General features: G+C 42.6%; 1 protein-coding gene across 1 annotated transcript in view; it reads left to right on the plus strand.

The window, feature by feature from the left end:
- The first annotated feature begins 7,427 nt into the window (after positions 1-7,427).
- Positions 7,428-16,262, plus strand: part of VWA3B (von Willebrand factor A domain containing 3B) — a 241,472-nt gene continuing 232,637 nt past the window's right edge. Inside the window, exons 1-2 of the mRNA XM_032255362.1 lie at positions 7,428-7,675; positions 14,217-14,447. Of these exons, the coding sequence (XP_032111253.1) occupies positions 14,249-14,447 (199 nt within the window). The 5' untranslated portion in view covers positions 7,428-7,675; positions 14,217-14,248. The remainder of the gene's footprint in view (positions 7,676-14,216; positions 14,448-16,262) is intronic.

Here is a 16,262-nt window from a genome sequence, read left to right on the forward strand (position 1 = left end):
TATTAAGAATTTATTCCTTGTCCTGTTCTTTCAGGAAATGCAGTTAGGATCCAAAAGGCTAGGGGCTTCAGCCTTGCCAGGGATTAGAGTTGAGTATTCATCAGGAAGCTGGAAAAGCTCTCCACAGGGGGAAGAAGCCTACCACTTCTGCAATCTTTTAAAAGCATCCTTTCAGTTAAGGAGCATCCAAAAAGACAAACAATGACATTTAGATAATGACTTTCTGGGAATTTTGTTTAAACCTTTGCTACAATTAAAAATCAATAATTTCTCTTTCCATAATTGCTTAGTGATTTAAGAACCTGGCTCATTCATCCACTGGGAGAAAGGACAAGTGTAAAGTTGAGTGAAATGACTGGGCTCTGGGGCTTTGGGCGTGGAGGCAAATCCCCACCAGCTCCAGTGAGGAGGTGGGATCAGGGGCTTCCTCCTGTGGAGAGCTCTGCATGAGTGAGGCCTATGGGGGCTCAGGTTGCCCCATAGAGATCTTGGACACTGTGAAACTCTTCAATAACCTCAAGGAATCATAAGAGGAGGGCAGAATCCTTTCTCCCTCAAACAACTGAGGTCTGAAACACGTATGACCATTGGCCCATTCCTGGGGGTGGAATGGCTGCCATGTACCCCCTTATCATGCAGCTCTTGCTCAGTCTCTCTCATTAACAGTCTAGGCTTTGGAGGACACTGAACAAAGATACCTCTGCTTTTCTGTTTGAGATTTTATTTATGGCTGTCTTAGTCCATTTTGTGTTGCTATAACAGAATATCTGAGGCTGGGTAATTTAAAAAGAAAAGGAGTTTATTTAGCTCACAGTGCTGGTGGCTGGGAAGTGCAAGAGCATGGCTCTAGCATCTGGTCAGCTTCTGGTAAGGGCTATGTGCTATGTCAAGACATGGTAGATAAGTGGAAAAGCAAGCAAGTGTGTGTGAAGAGGCACTAAACAGGAGGAGGAATCACTCACTCTCTTGAGATTGCTGTAATCTATTCATAAGGAATCCATTAAGATATTCCAAACACCTCCCATTAGGCCCCACCTCCCAATAGTGCTGCAGTGGGAATTAGCTTTAGTATGAGTTTTGGTGGGGACCAATCATATCCAAACTATAGCAATGCCCTAATCATGAAGGGCACTGGGCTAAAGTTAAAGGCCCATTCTATGTGAATCTACCAAAACTATTAAGATCAGACTAGATCTTAATGTTAATAGATCTAACACTAGTTTGAGAGCTGAAAGAGGGAAGGGAGGGAGGCTAATTATAGAAGAAAGCTACTCTAGGTGAGTATATTAGTCTGTTTTCACGCAGTTCCACATGGCTAGGGAGGCCTCAGAATCATGGTGGGAGGCCAAAGGAACTTCTTGCATGTCAGTGGGAAGAGAAAAATGAGAGAAGATACAAAAGCGGAAACCCCTGATAAAACCATCAGATCGCATGAGACTTAGTCACTACCAAGAAAACAGCATGAGGAAACCACCCCCATGATTCAAATTGTCTCCCACTGGGTCCCTCCTAGAGTAGGTGAGAATTATGGGAGTACAATTAGAGATGAGATTTGGGTGGGGATCCAGAGCAACACCATATTAGTGAGCTTCAAGAGCAGTTCTGAGCCTCTTGGCTGTCACAACAAGAAGAGACATACTATTCGTAACTTAGTTTTCATTGTCTTAAAAAAAAAAAAAAAAAAAAGCTACCAACCCATCAAAAGGTGCACAGTTCCACAGCCCTAAACTCCAAAAAGTTTGTAGGGCATTTGAATCAGGACTTATGACAACATAATGGTATCTTGAATAAATGCTTTTAGAACATAGAGAGATAATCTTTAAATGAACATTATTACATTCATATTTTATGAAACCCTTTGGCATAAAATATTGTAAACCTGTTCTCTGTTACAGCATTTTTATTTGAGTAAGAAAATCTTAGTATATAACTTTATTTTATTTTATTTTATTTTTTGAGACAGTCTCACTCTGTGGCCCAGGCTGGAGTGCAATGGTGCGATCTCAGCTCACTGCAGTCTCTGCTTCCCAGGTTCAAGTGATTCTCCTGTCTCAGCCTCCCGAGTAGCTGGGACTACAGGTGCCCACTGCTTTGCCCAGATGATTTTTGTATTTATAGTAGAGACGGGATTTCACCATGTTGGTGAGGGTAGTCTCTAACTCCTGAACTTAGGTGAGCCTCCCTCGGCCTTCCAAAATGCTGGGATTACAGGCGTGAGCCACTGTGTCCGCCTTTCGTATATAACTTTAGATGCAGCTGGACAGTGTGTGTGCATGTGCACGCGTGTGTGTTTCCCACTCTGTGCCTCCCGCATGCCCTTGCAACCACACTGAAGCAGAGACCCTTCTCTACTTCATTTCCTCAGGAGTTGTGCGCAGCACAATGGAAAGCAACATGTGTCTGTAACTCCTCCCAGCTGTTATTCTCTGAGAACCTAAGCCTTGGATTAATATGGCAGAGAAAAATGCCCACTGCCCAGAAACTAGTCCATGTTCTCCACACTTTCCCCTCTCCTGGTAATTAGGTGGGATCATGTGACTTCTTTTGACCAATGGGCTGTGAGTAGAAGTAAGCATATGAATACATCAATATAATTGTGTGTACATGTTGATGTAAAATGCAATGGCCTGTACATATGTTCTGCAACTTTTATTTTATTTTTGTTTATTTATTTATTTTTTATTTTATATTAATTAATTAATTTATTTATTTTAAGGCAGAGTCTTGCTCTGTCGCCAGGCACCAGGCTGGAGTGCTGTGGCACGATCTCGGCTCACTGCAACCTTCGCTTCCCAGGTTCAAGCAATCCTCCTGCCTCAGCCTCCCAAGTAGCTGGGACTACAGGCGCACGCCACCACACCCAGATAATTTTTGTATTTTTAGTAGAGACGGGGTTTCACCGTGTTGGCCAGGATGGTCTCGATTTCTTGACCTCGTGACCCGCCCGCCTCAGCCTCCCAAAGTGCTGGGATTACAGCTATAAGCCACGGCGCCCGACCTCTGCAACTTTAAGAAAATACTTAATGTATCTTGGAGACATTTGTATATTATTATAAAGAAGTTTATCTTTTTATTTTAAACTGTTATTATCATTTCATGATACAAATACAGCATAATTTTAACTACACCCATCTTGTTAGATGCCTTCCATTATTTTGCAATGATAAAAACACTTCTGTGTGTTTTCTTGGAAACCTAGAAATGAAATTGCTTGGCAGAAAGGTATGTACTTTTACAAATTAAAAAATCATTCTTTCAAACATATTCCATTGAATTCAGTTTTTTTTTTTTACCTAGGATTTTTACAATTATATTAATCAGTGAGAATGTTCTAATTCTTCTAATGTTAAATTCTTTTTCTCTTCCCTCTCTCTTCTTCACTCCTCAAGAAAGGGGGAACAGTGATATAATTGAATGAGATTACAGGATGATGATGGTGCCAAATTTATGAGCTATAAACCCTTGTGTGGCCCTCTCTTTGGTACTTCGCTCTTTCTCAGGAAGAAAGGAGGACAGACAAACTGCTGATCTCCTATTATGGACAGACCCTCTCATTTCTCTTCCTCCTGCATAAGCAGTGTTACACATTCACCCTCGTAGTCTTGACAAGGAGCTGGTCGAAAGATCTGAGTTTAGAAGGGAGAAAGGCTCCAGACTAGTGCCCAAGTCCTGTGCCAACATAGCCAGGTCACCCTGTACTAGAGTTAGAATCACTTAAAGTCAGGAAATTCCTCATCACCTTCTGCCATTGTCTATCGTGCTACTCATCTTCAGGAACTGCAGAAGGATGATGGCCACGCCCAGGAAAGACTGAGTCCCTTCCTGATATCATTCCCATAAGATCAAAATGTCATCCTAATACTATTGCCTTTGCTAGGTTTTAGTATCAATATCTACTTTGAAAAGTGATTTCAATTTCCAAATGTTTGAGAGTTTTTGTTTATATAAAATATTGTTCAGTTCTTCTTAATTTGCTGTTGGGATATGTTAGTAGCCTACAAGGCATCCAGCTCATTTTTAAAATAATGCCACATTACAAAGCCAATGGTTAACAGGAAGTGTGGGAGGGAAGGGTAATTTTTTTTTTTTTTTTTGAGACAGAGTCTCACTCTGTTGCCCAGGCTGGAGTGCAGTGGCGCAATGCCGGCTCACTGGAACCTCTGCCTCCCAGGTTCAAGTGTTTCTCCTGCCTCAGCCTCTCGATTAGCTGGGATTATAGGCACCCGCCATCATGTGCAGCTAATTTTTATATTTTTGTGGAGACGGGATTTCACCATGTTGGCCAGGCTGGTCTTGAACTCCTGACCTCAGGTGATCCACCCACCTTGGCTTCCCAGAGTGCTGGGATTACAGGCGTGAGCCACCGTGCCCCTCCAGAGAGAGTAATTTAAAAACAGACCTGCTTAATGCCATTTAAAGTTGAAATATGTTCCGTTAAAAACCCATTTAAATATTTAAATCCATGGAGGATTTCATTGTGTCATCAATATCCAGCACTAAATGAACACTGTATGACTGAGATGACAGAAATTTCCTTTTGGAGAAAAACTGAAGCCAACAGTTGATCAACACAGCATAAAATTAACAGGGCAGGGTGTGGAGTCAGGCTGCCTAAGTTCAAATTCCAGAATCACTAGCTGAGTGGCCTTTGGAGAAGTAGCTTAATATTCTGTCTCAGTTTACTTATCTAGAAAATGGAGATAATTATGATGTCTCCCTCATGGAGCATTTCCAAGCATTAAATGATGTAACATATTTAAAGTGCTTAGAACATGGTCTGACATTCAATACATTCTAGCTATGATTAAGTATTAATTCATTCTGGTAAAAGTGAACACTTTGACAAGGGTAGAAAACAAGCTCTGTTCTTCATGAAAGATGTTAGATTGAGAGCCACAAGCCTGCATTCACGCTTCCAAGTAACGAATGCCGAACTTGGGAACATCACAGCACAGACAAACCTCTGTTTCATCTCTACCTCCCTCTGTCCCCACCCATTTCCCCCAAAGCTGTCCCTAATGGCCAAAACTCCCTTCGCTGCAAGAGCTAACAAAGGTTCAGCAGGAACTGCTTCCTGATTTAGCTGCCTTACTCCCTCAGTTCCTCCTTCCTCTTCAGAGGGAGTGCCTCTGTTTTAATTCCATCTCAGGTTCTTTCTCACACATATATACAATTCCCTTGAAGTAACATTATCCATTTCCTCTGGTTCTAGTTTTTGCAGTGGGCTTAGGAAAACTACTTTTCCTTCTTTCATTTTCTTATCACCCTCCCTCCCCTGCCAAACATTCTGATCATGGCCATAAGCCCAAGCCATGGCAGTGATAGGCTTGAAAAGGAAAACCCATTCAACCTGAAAAGTAAACAGCACGAAGGTCAAATAACAATGAAAAGCTTGTCAAAGGTTTGTACATTGTTGCCAAGAGTGTGGTACCAGCAAGCATGCTTTGAGACTGGACAGGTGGAGAGAAGTTATTAGGGCTCCAGTACCCATGGGAAGGCTTTGGGGGGAGAGAGAAGAGCTAGACCTGACCCTGAAGGGACTATGGTTCCCAAACGGTGGCAATCTGGGTGGCCTGAGCAAAGGCATTTGCTCAGAGGCAGGGACCAGGCAGGTCTCTCTGGGATGGGGGTCTGTGTTGGAGGCAATGAGCAAGAAATCTGAAAGTAAAATCTGAGCCCTGAAAGGTAAAGTCCAGAGGTTTGACATCAAGGATGGCAGTGATTTGATCAATGTTAATCATTGAGGTTGAAGGAAAGATACAAATTATCTGTAAAAATGTAAATTCAAAACAAATGTCAAAAGTTCAGTATAATAGTATATCACCACCGTACTAAATGTTTCCTTATTTCAAATAACAACAAACAAAAATGAGGAAAACCATTCTGTAACTAGCTAAACTGAAGTCCACATCAACTATGTAATGCTTCAAAATGACCTTAAACTTCTCCTCACTTATCATTCTACAATTTAAGTAAGTGATGTTTAACATTTTCATCAGAATGTATGCTTATAGGCACATAAACATCAAAGACAGTGACAGATCATCTTGGTGACTTGCACGTATGTGGCAGGTGTCCCAGGGAAAGGAGCAGGCATGGGGTGAAGGTGGGAACAGGTGTGCCTGGCATGACCATGTGAGGCGGGGCATTTGGCTGTGTGTTGCTGTGTGCTCTATCTCACCCCCGTGACCCAGGAATATTAGTGTGGCTGGGTGTGAACAGCAAGGATTAACAAATATGGATGAAGCTGGTATACTACTCCCTTCTGAACAGTCTTCAGTACTATCAAGCTTTTGTTTGTTTTCTGGTGGTGTGGATGGAAGGTTTCATTTACAGGGCCAAACACATATGCTCTAATAACTGCCAGGAATGATTTGTGATATGGAATCAAATCTTTCAGTACTTTTTAAATGATAGAGCCATTAAAAGAATGCAGGGGAAATAAATCCCTGTGGATGAAGCAGCCTTTTATTTTGGGGACAGAATGACTCAGTTCTAACATTAACTATGTTTTATCAGATCTTTGACCAGAAAACCTGCAAATGATCTGGTAAGTTCTTCAATTTTAAAATGTAAAATCGTTTACTATCCCAGTACCCTAAAAACAATACTTAGTGTGAGATCTTTTATTAAGATTTTTAAAGATGCTTTTCATAAGCACAATTTTATTTCCTAGTGACTGGAAAAAAACGAATATATTTAGAGCCTTTTGCTTACTTAATAAGGTAACAGTGAAACAAAGATTAGAAACAAAGCTGAATGGAGAAAATAATGCCTATAGGAATAGTCATGTCAAACACGTAAGAATATTCTTGGCAACTACAGCCCCTGCCTCCACAATTGCAAAATTGCAGCTCGCTGTCCCTCCCGTCTGTCTCAGCTCCGCCCACGTGCAGTGTCTGAGCTACAACGAACTGCCCCACCTCTTTTAAAGCTTCTTTCCCTGAACTGCACAAGGAAGAGAGCATCGCCTCCCAGTGCTGAGGCGAAAATTAAAACTACGCAGGGGTCCATGCTCTGCACCTTGAAAAGTATGAACAGAAGTTCGTTTGTAGCGCTCCCCGCAGTCTCCTGGCTTTTCCTCTGCCTCTGCCTCCTCCATCTATTAGCACCCTGTCTTTCTGCCCCGGCTCATCGGTGTATTTGTTAATTCATTCATTCATATTCTCCGCTGTTTTTAATTTTCCCACTGACAGTAGGCGCAAGGGCAAGGACATCCGCTCTGTCCCTCTAGCGTGGCCTCTACTTGGAAGTAGGGAGTGAAGGTCGTCCCGGGCCGGGTGGTCCTGGACCCCAGCTTTCCGTACCTGATTCGCGGACTACCTCGGCGCCCCGCCTCCTCGGCCCAGGGTTCCCCAGCCAGCACCCCCAACTGAGGGCGCGCTTTGTGGGCGGGGCCGGCTCCGGGAGGCGCGCTGTGATTGGCTGTGTCCAGGCAACCGCGGAGACGCGGTCGTCAACCTGCCGCGCTGGGAACCAGAGGCGCGGGTCACAGAGACCTCGAACTGCTGGAATCCTTCGCCCCCGGCGCGCAGCCTTCGCCCGCCGGAATCGCTGCCTTATCCACCAGCGGGACGCTTACCTCGCCCGCCCTCTCGGGTCAGGCGGGCCCGGGAGGATGGGAGGGTAGCTCCTGAGCGGGAGCCGCCTCGTCTTCCACCCGACATATTGCCTAGTAAGTGTGGGAGCGATCCCTGCCGCGCCAGAGCCGCCGAGGTGCCCAGCCTTCCAACGAGCCGCCTAGGGAAGTGTTGGAAGGATGCCATCTCCGAACTGGACTACATGCCCACTTTACAGACGCGGAAACAGTACCAGGAAATCTCGGTGACTTGCCCCGGCCCACTTAACCGTCTGCTACCCCGGTCAAGCCGAGGGTCAAGGTACTGACCTCTCCTACTCTAGAGCTCTTTCCATCGCGCCTCAGCCCAGCCCACGCCCAGCTGCTCTGGTGGAGAAGCGGGTTTCCTAGTTTCTGTCTATGCCACAGGCCAGCAGTTTAAGATGAAGAAGTCCGCCTGGGCTTTGGAGGGAACACAGGAACCAGAATAAACACATTTTCTGTACATAATGATAAATATGTATAGTCTAAAAGCCAAAGCTATCTGCTTGCAATAAAGCTCCCCACAACTTTCTGTCCTGGAAAGGCCTCTGGCTCCCTCCTATTCCACACTTACTTGGTTTCACAATCATATCACTTTCTCTCACCCTTCTTTTATGGGAATAACACTTAATAGGTAAGTTTAGTTTCTATTTGGTAGAGCTTTCCCTTTCATTTTCTTGGAAGCTCTCCGTTTCTTCTCAGCAATGACCTTCCCTGCTAAAGCACTCCAAGTAGTCTCGGATTTTCTCTTCTTGACTATTTTCTCAACCGTAGGACAGTCCATTTCATATCCTTGTCTCTGTCCACATTATTTGAGCCAATGATCACAACCAAGACTTGTCTCTTAAGGGCAGAAAAAATGGGGGGAGATTTAAGGTTTTCTGGGGAACAGTTGCATCAGGATGCATCATGAAGCTTTGTCCCAGTTTCCTTTCTTCCTGGAACAATCATTGTTCACAAATTCACTTAAATCACGAGAGATATCCACCTAGCCCAGACTTCTTTTTCAGAAACTAACAGGGATATAGGAAATTTAAGGTGTTGATAATAAAGTAGCTAGAAGCTTACTGAATGTCTAAACTGGATTAATGGACTCTAAACCCAGCACTGTCCCTGAACCTCCGAGCACATACGACCTTTTCTCTAAGGGCATGAGGACTTCACAAGACTGTAGCCCAGGGAAGCCCGGGAACATCCGTTTCAGATAGCTGAGGCCCTGAGACTGTTGCCAGCTTAACCTTTCTGTTTTCCCCAAAGCTTTGCCTGCTCACATCTTCAGCTCAGACTTTCACTTCCTTGTTTTTCCTTTTACACTTCCTTCTTCTTCTAAGGAAACACTTTCCTGTTTCCCCAAACTCTGTATGGTTCTTGGGATGGCCTTTAAAACTTAAGGCAATGCTGGCCTGGCATGGTGGCTCACGTCTGTAATCCCAGCACTTTGGGAGGCCGAGGCAGGAAGATCACCTGAGGTCGGGAGTTCAAGATCAGCCTGGCCAACATGGTGAAACCCCATCTCTACTAAAAATACAAATATTAGCCGACCATTGTGGCACATGCCTGTGATCCCAGCTACTTGGGAGGCTGAGGCAGGAGAATTGCTTGAACCTGCGAGGTGGAGATTGCAGTGCGCCAAGATCCCGCCATTGCACTCCAGCCTGGGCAACAACAGAGTGAGACTCTGTCTCAAAAAAAAAAGAAACAAAATCTTAGGGTGGCCGGGCGTGGTGGCTCACGCCTGTAATCCCAGCACTTTGGGAGGCCGAGGCGGGCGGATCACGAGGTCAAGAGATTGAGACCATCCTGGCCAACATGGTGAAACCCCGTCTCTACTAAAAATATATAATTAGCTGGGAGTGGTGGCGCATGCCTGTAGTCCCAGCTACTTGGGAGGTTGAGGCAGGAGAATTGGTTGAACCCGGGAGGCAGAGGTTGCGGTGAGCTGAGATCATGCCACTGCGCTCCAGCCTGGTGCCTGGTGACAGAGTGAGACTCTGTCTCAGAAAAAGAAAAAAAAAAACCTTAGGGCAGTGTTCAACTTGGGTATGTTGTTATGTTGTTTCCAACTTCTGGGTTCTTTGGTTTCCTACTTTATAATAATCTCAGCTGAGGAAACTCTGAATAACAGTAAATAAGTAAATAAATAAATAGCATAGTTTTATCCAGAAAATAATATATCACTTTTATTTTTTTCTGAGATAGCATCTCACTCTGTGGCCCAGGTTGGAGTGCAGTGTGGCATGATCTCGGCTCATGGCAACCTCTGCTCCCTGGATTCAAGCAATTCTCCTGCCTCAGTCTCCCTAGTAGCTGGGATTACATGCGTGTGTTACTACACCTGGCTAAATTTTGTATTTTTTAGTAGAGGTGGGGTTTGGCCAGGCTGGTCTCGAAATCCTGACTCCAGGTGATCCACCCGCCTTGGCCTCCCAAAGTGCTGGGATTACAGGTGTGAGCCACCACGAACGGCCAGTATATCCCTTTTTTTAAAGAGCTGTTTCCTGATATTAGTCTTATTAACACTAGGAATATTTGCCTTCTTTGAACAAGATCGGGATTCTCTCAGTAAATCTGAGTGATCAATTTTATTCATCTCAACTCACATAGAGTGCCTGCTGGGTATGAGGCCCTGTGCTGAGAATCTTCCTGTAGTTTGTCTCTGTAGTCATTGAACCGTCTTATTTATTTATTTATTTGAGACGGAATTTCATTCTTGTTGTCCAGGCTGGAGTTAAATGGTGAGATCTTGGCTACTGCAACCTCTGCCTCCCAGGTTCAAGTGATTCTCCTGCCTCAGCCTCCTGAGTAGCTGGGATTACAGGCATGTGCGACCATGCTCAGCTAATTTTGTATTTTTAGTAGAGATGGGGTTTCTCCACTTTGGTCAGGCTGGTCTTGAACTCCCAACCTCAGGTGATCCGCCCGCCTCGACCTCCCGAAGTGCTGGGATTACAGGCATGAGCTGAACCATCTTTAAGTCTAGCTAGGACAAGCCTGAAGTACCCAAGACCATAGTGATGATATATCAAAGCAAAAGTTAGGGTTTTCCCAGGGAGGGGCTGCAGAATGTTGCTAAGGAGTTCTGGGGAGGCTTAATGGTGGAGGCAGCATTTGAAACGAGCCTTGCAGGCTAGGAGTCCGAATAGGAGAGCCATCTGAGACCAGCATGGAGGTGGAAAGCCAGGTGAGCTACTGGGGGTGCAGTGGGGAGAAGGGGGTTACTTTGTTAGGTCCCTGCTCTCAGCAGGCTTCATTGCTCTGACAGAATAGTTCCTATCCCGCTTGAGTGAAATGATTCCTTCTGTTGAGAGATGCCTTTTCTCGCTTTCCCCCTTTACTTCCTTTTTTTTTTTTTTCCTGGCTGCTTTCATTTCAGACAATACAAATATTCCCAGGCTACAAAACCCTGGAGGTAAGATCTGAATCAGACTGAACCATTCAGGTTCTTAGATCCAGTAGAGCCAATTCCCACCCCCTGCCCCCACTTTTTAAAATTAATTTTTTAAATTAATTTTTAAAAAAGTCATATGAGTGCAAAAGGGACTGGGGCATGCACCTTAGCAATGCTGGAGAATTTTTGATTGCCTTTTGTTTGAGATCAAAAACGTGTCCCTTTAGCTTAAAAACAACACCTGTGACTCTTCTGAACTCCTCCTTAAGTGTCCAAAATCCACTTTACAAAATCTTATTAGGGCAATTTATGTAAAAGTGCTCCCTTTTAAACCTAGTAGTCCCTTCAGCAAGAATATTGTAGGAGGTGAGTGTGTTTCAGGAAAGAGCAAAATTAACTGAAATGATGAAATAGTTAAAAAAATTTTCTTCTGAGCCTCCCTTTCTGGTTTCTTGGAACAACCAACCAAATTTAAAAGGTTTTCAGCTCCAGTCTTTGTGGAAAGATCCTCAGAAGAAAGTTGAAGAGTATTAGTCTGCCCTTGTTTTCATGTTCTGTGATTCTAAACTTTCTAGCTCAATATGATTGGAGGCTTGGGGATAAAAAAGTGGGTCTATGAAACAAAATACAATGACTAAGGAACCATGACTTTTGGATCATTTATTTGTACATAGCTGTTTCCAATATGTAAAATGCTTATCTACACATAACTTATACATCAGCACAGCTGTTCCTTGAATAGCCCTGGCAGTTAGGGTGTGCAGGTGGTATCACTATCCTAGAGAGGTGGAATCACCTTAAAGTGGCAGAATGGGTTTATACTGAGTTTTGATTCTAAACTTTTCCACTCCTACATGATGCTCTCCAAATAATATTGTAACATTCTCATCAAATTGAGCCTTTGTAGAAAGAAGGACAGATCTTCAGCAATCATAGTAATTTGTATACTTTTATAACTCAACATATGTGGACAATACAAATTCACATAAACCTTGAAATGGAAATTAATTTTTTAAAGACAAGGTCTCACTCTGTTGCCCAGGCTGGAGTGCAGTGGTGCAATTAGAGCTCACTGCAACCTTGAGCTCCTGGGCTCAAGCAATCCTCCTGCTTCAGCCTCTTGAGTAGCTGGGACTACAGCGCCACCACACCTGGCTAATTAAAAAAACAATTAGTAGAGATGAGTTCTCCACTATGTTGCTCAGGGGAGTCCTGAACTCCTGGACTCAGGCGATCTTCCCAACGTCCTGAGACTACAGGCATGAGTCACTGCACCCAGCCTCATTATCTTTAAAATCTTGAGAATGATAAGCCAAGAAGCTTAGTGAGTCTGAGCTTTGAGAATAAAGATGAGCATTCTGATGAGGACCTGGGGCCCTATGAGAATGCAGTCCTACTGGAAAGCAGATTGGCTTATCCCGTAAGACCTGGCTGGAGGAGGTTAATTGTAAGGAGAGCAGAGTGGTTAAGAAGTGGCTTTGACTCCTGCTTTTCTTACTTACTGGCTGTGGCAGAACCTGTGAGCAAGTTCGTTAAATCCTCAAAGCTTCTGATTCCTCAAATATAAGTGGTGTTACTAATGAGTAGCTGATACGGTTATGAAGAAGCTGTGAGCTGGAGCATATAAAAGGACCAACAAATGGAAGTTGCTGCATTGCTTCTATTACACTAAAGATCACAAAATGCAGACCCTGAAGCTGAATGGCCTGGTTTAGAATCTCAACTCCAGCACTTACTAGTTGTGAGATTGTGGACAAGTTAATTAACCCCTCTCTGTATCGGTTTCCTCATCTGTAAAATGAAACTAAGAGTAGTACCTGCCTCCTAAGGTTATTATAAGGATTAAATGTAAATTGCACATAACTTGATGTTAAATAAGTGCTTGCTAATGGCACTTCTAACTTCTTTGTATAAAACCTCTCTGACTTGGTCCAACTGATTTTTGCATTTGACTGAATTTTCATGTCATGACAGTGAAACTTTTAGGAAATACAGTTAAAGTTTTAGAAATAGGGCAAGAACATGTTTTCATTGTTAAAAGTTTTACAATTCAGGGTATCAGTTTACATGCATTGAGAAGTCTGGATACGGAAGTAAGCAGAACTTTCTACACTTCCTCCAGGTCACCTGCCCAGTTGTGGTGAGCGGGTTAAGATTGCATTATAGTTTGGCCCCATCCTTTCCTCTTGCATACACTAGCTATATTTAGGCAGGTCTAGATACGCTTAATATGTTGCACATGGCCTTGGGTCTAGCTGATCCCAGAACAGATGGCTACATGGGCCACAATGCTTAAGTCCAATTGTAGAGCAAAACTCCAGACAATAAAACATTCAGAAAGTGGATACATGTATTCTAGCTGGGCTGAGCTGTGCTCTGGTTCCCAGCTGCCACCAGCTCCCAATTAACCACTACACCTGTTCGACTCATAAAAAACCTGTCAGGATTTTATCCTTCTCATACTCATTGGGAGCAATGAGGTGTGATTGTAATTGGAATATAGATGTGTGGTGAAGGTTCTGGAGCAAGTGTTTATTTTTTTCGAAAATGGAAGAGCTTTGTAGTTTTCTGATTATGAAAATAAATCCTGGCCAGGTGTGGTAGCTCATGCCTGCAATCCCAGCATTTTGGGAGGCCAAGGTGGGCGAATCACAAGGGCAGGAGTTCGAGACCAGCCTGACCAACCTGGTGAAACCTTGTCTCTACTAAAAATACAAAAAATTAGCCAGGCGTGGTGGCACACTTCTGTAATCCCAGCCACTCAGGAGGCTGAGGCAGAAGAATCACTTGAACCCGGGAGGCAGAGGTTGCCGTAAGCCAAGATCATGCCACTGTACTCCAGCCTGGGCGACAGAGCAAGACTCTGTCTCAAGAAAAAAAAGTAAATCCCGTTTTAGAAATATTCAAATAATGCAAAAATTTCAACACTATAGAAAAGGCAAAAACCACACATACTACCACCACACAGAAAAAAGTACTCTAAACCTGTTGTGGTATATCTTTCTAAAAGTTTTTGTGTATATATACATTTGAATACTGAACTTTATGGATACCTCTTAGCAATTCATGTGATTATTCTCTTTTCTACCAAATATCCATCTATAATTTTAACTGATAAATAGAATTCCACTTCATGAGTGTACTGTAATTTATGTTAAGCCAGTCCTCTGTTGGCGTTAGATTATTTCCAAGTTTTCAGGAAATCTGAGTTTACAATTGCCCTTACAGGAGGTTGATGTGACTTAGATCTTGATCCAGAGATGGAGAAATCAGGCTCATCTTCTTCTACCATCTCTGAGCAGCAGCTGCAGAGGCAAGAGGGATGGAGTAACACCAAAACAGACTTGGCTGAGCAGAGGCTCATTTCATCTGAGACATGGCTTCAACTGCATGGGCTTAAGAGCAACAAATTGACCTTGAAACAGATTTTGTCACAGATTGGATTCCCACATTGTGAAGGTACAGTACTCACAAATAACCAGCATGCTGCCATTTGTCCTTTGAGGTGGCTGCATCAGCTCTGAAGGCCCCACAAAAACCACAGGTCTCTGAGCTTGCTTTGATCTTACATCCCTATCAGTAGAAAATGGGCATGTGTGCCCCCAATATATGTGTATTATGGAGACGTGCAATTGTCAGTCCATGTATTAAATAATGCTTAATTTCATCCTTTCTTTTTTACTTTTAAAATTGACAGATGAAACTGTATGTATTTATCATGTACAGCATGATGCTTTGAAGAATATATATGTGAATGGTTGTATCTAGCTAATTAACAAATGGATTGCCTCATATGGTCATTTTTTGTTGGCCAGGCAGATCTCAAACTCCTAATCTCAGGTGATCCACCTGCCTTGGCTTCCCAAAGTGCTGGGATTATAAGCATGAGCCACTGCGCCCAGCCAGGAGATTTTTTTATTACTGATTCTATCTCCTTACTGATTATTAGTTTGTTCAGATTTTAGATTTCTTCATAATTCAACCTTGGTAGAATGTATGTGTCCAGGAATTTATTCATTTCTATTAGGTTATCTAATTTGTTAAGGTATAGTTGTTCACAGCAGTCTCTTATGATCCTTGGTATTTCTGTGGCATCAGTTGTAATTTCTCCTTTTTTAATCTATGATTTTATTTGAGTCTTCTCTCTTCTTAATCTAGCTATAGGTTTGTCTATTTTGTTTATCATTTCAAGGGACTCTGCTTTATTGATATTTTTATGTATTTGTATTCTCTGTTTCTGCTCAGATCTCTATTATTTCTTCCTTCTACTAGTTTATGTTGTTTGTTTTGTTATTCAACTTCCTTGAGGTGCAACATTAGGTTGTTTATTTGAGAGGGATATTTTTGAGGTAGATGTTTATTGTTATAAACTTTCCTGTTAGACTGCTGTTGCTCTATCCCATAGGTTTTGTTTCGTTGTGTTTCCATTTTTATTTGTCTCAATAAATACTTTAATTTAATTTGATTAATAAATTTTTTTACTTCAATAGATTTTGGGGTACAAGTGGTTTTTGGTTATATGGATGAATTGTATAGTGGTGAAGTCTTAGATTTCAGTGTACCTGTAATCCAAGTAGTGCACATTGTACCCAACATGTCGTTTTTTATTCCTCACCTGACCTTGCCAAATTCTGAGTCTCCAAATTCCATTATACTACTGTCTTCGTATACCTTTTTATACTCATAGCTTAGCTGTCACTTATAAGTAGAACATATGGTATTTGGTTTTTCATTCCTGAGTTGCTTCACTTAGAATAATGGCCTGCAGCTCCATCCAAGTTACTGCAAAACAGATTATTTTATTCTTTTTTATAGCTGAGTAATATTCTATGGTGTGTATTTGCCACATTTTCTTTATCCACTCATTGGTTGATGGGCACTTAGATTGGCTCTATATCTTTGCAATTGTGAATTATGCTGTGAGAAATACAGGTGCAGGTGTCCTTTTAAGATAGTGACATCTTTTCCTTTGGGTAGATACTCACCAGTTCAGTAGTGGGATTGATGGAAATGTAGATAAAAGTCTGCATTTCAGTCTTTAACAAATCTCCATACTGTTTTCCACAGAGGTGGTACTATTTTACATTCCCATGTATAAGCATTCTTTTTAAATCCCTCCCTCCCTCCATTTTCTTTCATTCTTTCTCTTTCTTTCTTTCTTTCTCTTTCTTTCTTTCTTTTTCTTTCTTTCTTTCTTTCTTTCTTTCTTCTTTTCTTTCTTTCTTTCTTCTTTCTTTCTTTCTTTCTTTCTTTCTTTCTTTCTTTCTTTCTTTC

This window comes from Sapajus apella, unplaced genomic scaffold, assembly GCF_009761245.1.
Source record: "Sapajus apella isolate SASKATOON/1434 unplaced genomic scaffold, GSC_monkey_1.0 scaffold89, whole genome shotgun sequence".
NCBI classification, from domain to species: Eukaryota; Metazoa; Chordata; class Mammalia; order Primates; family Cebidae; genus Sapajus; species Sapajus apella.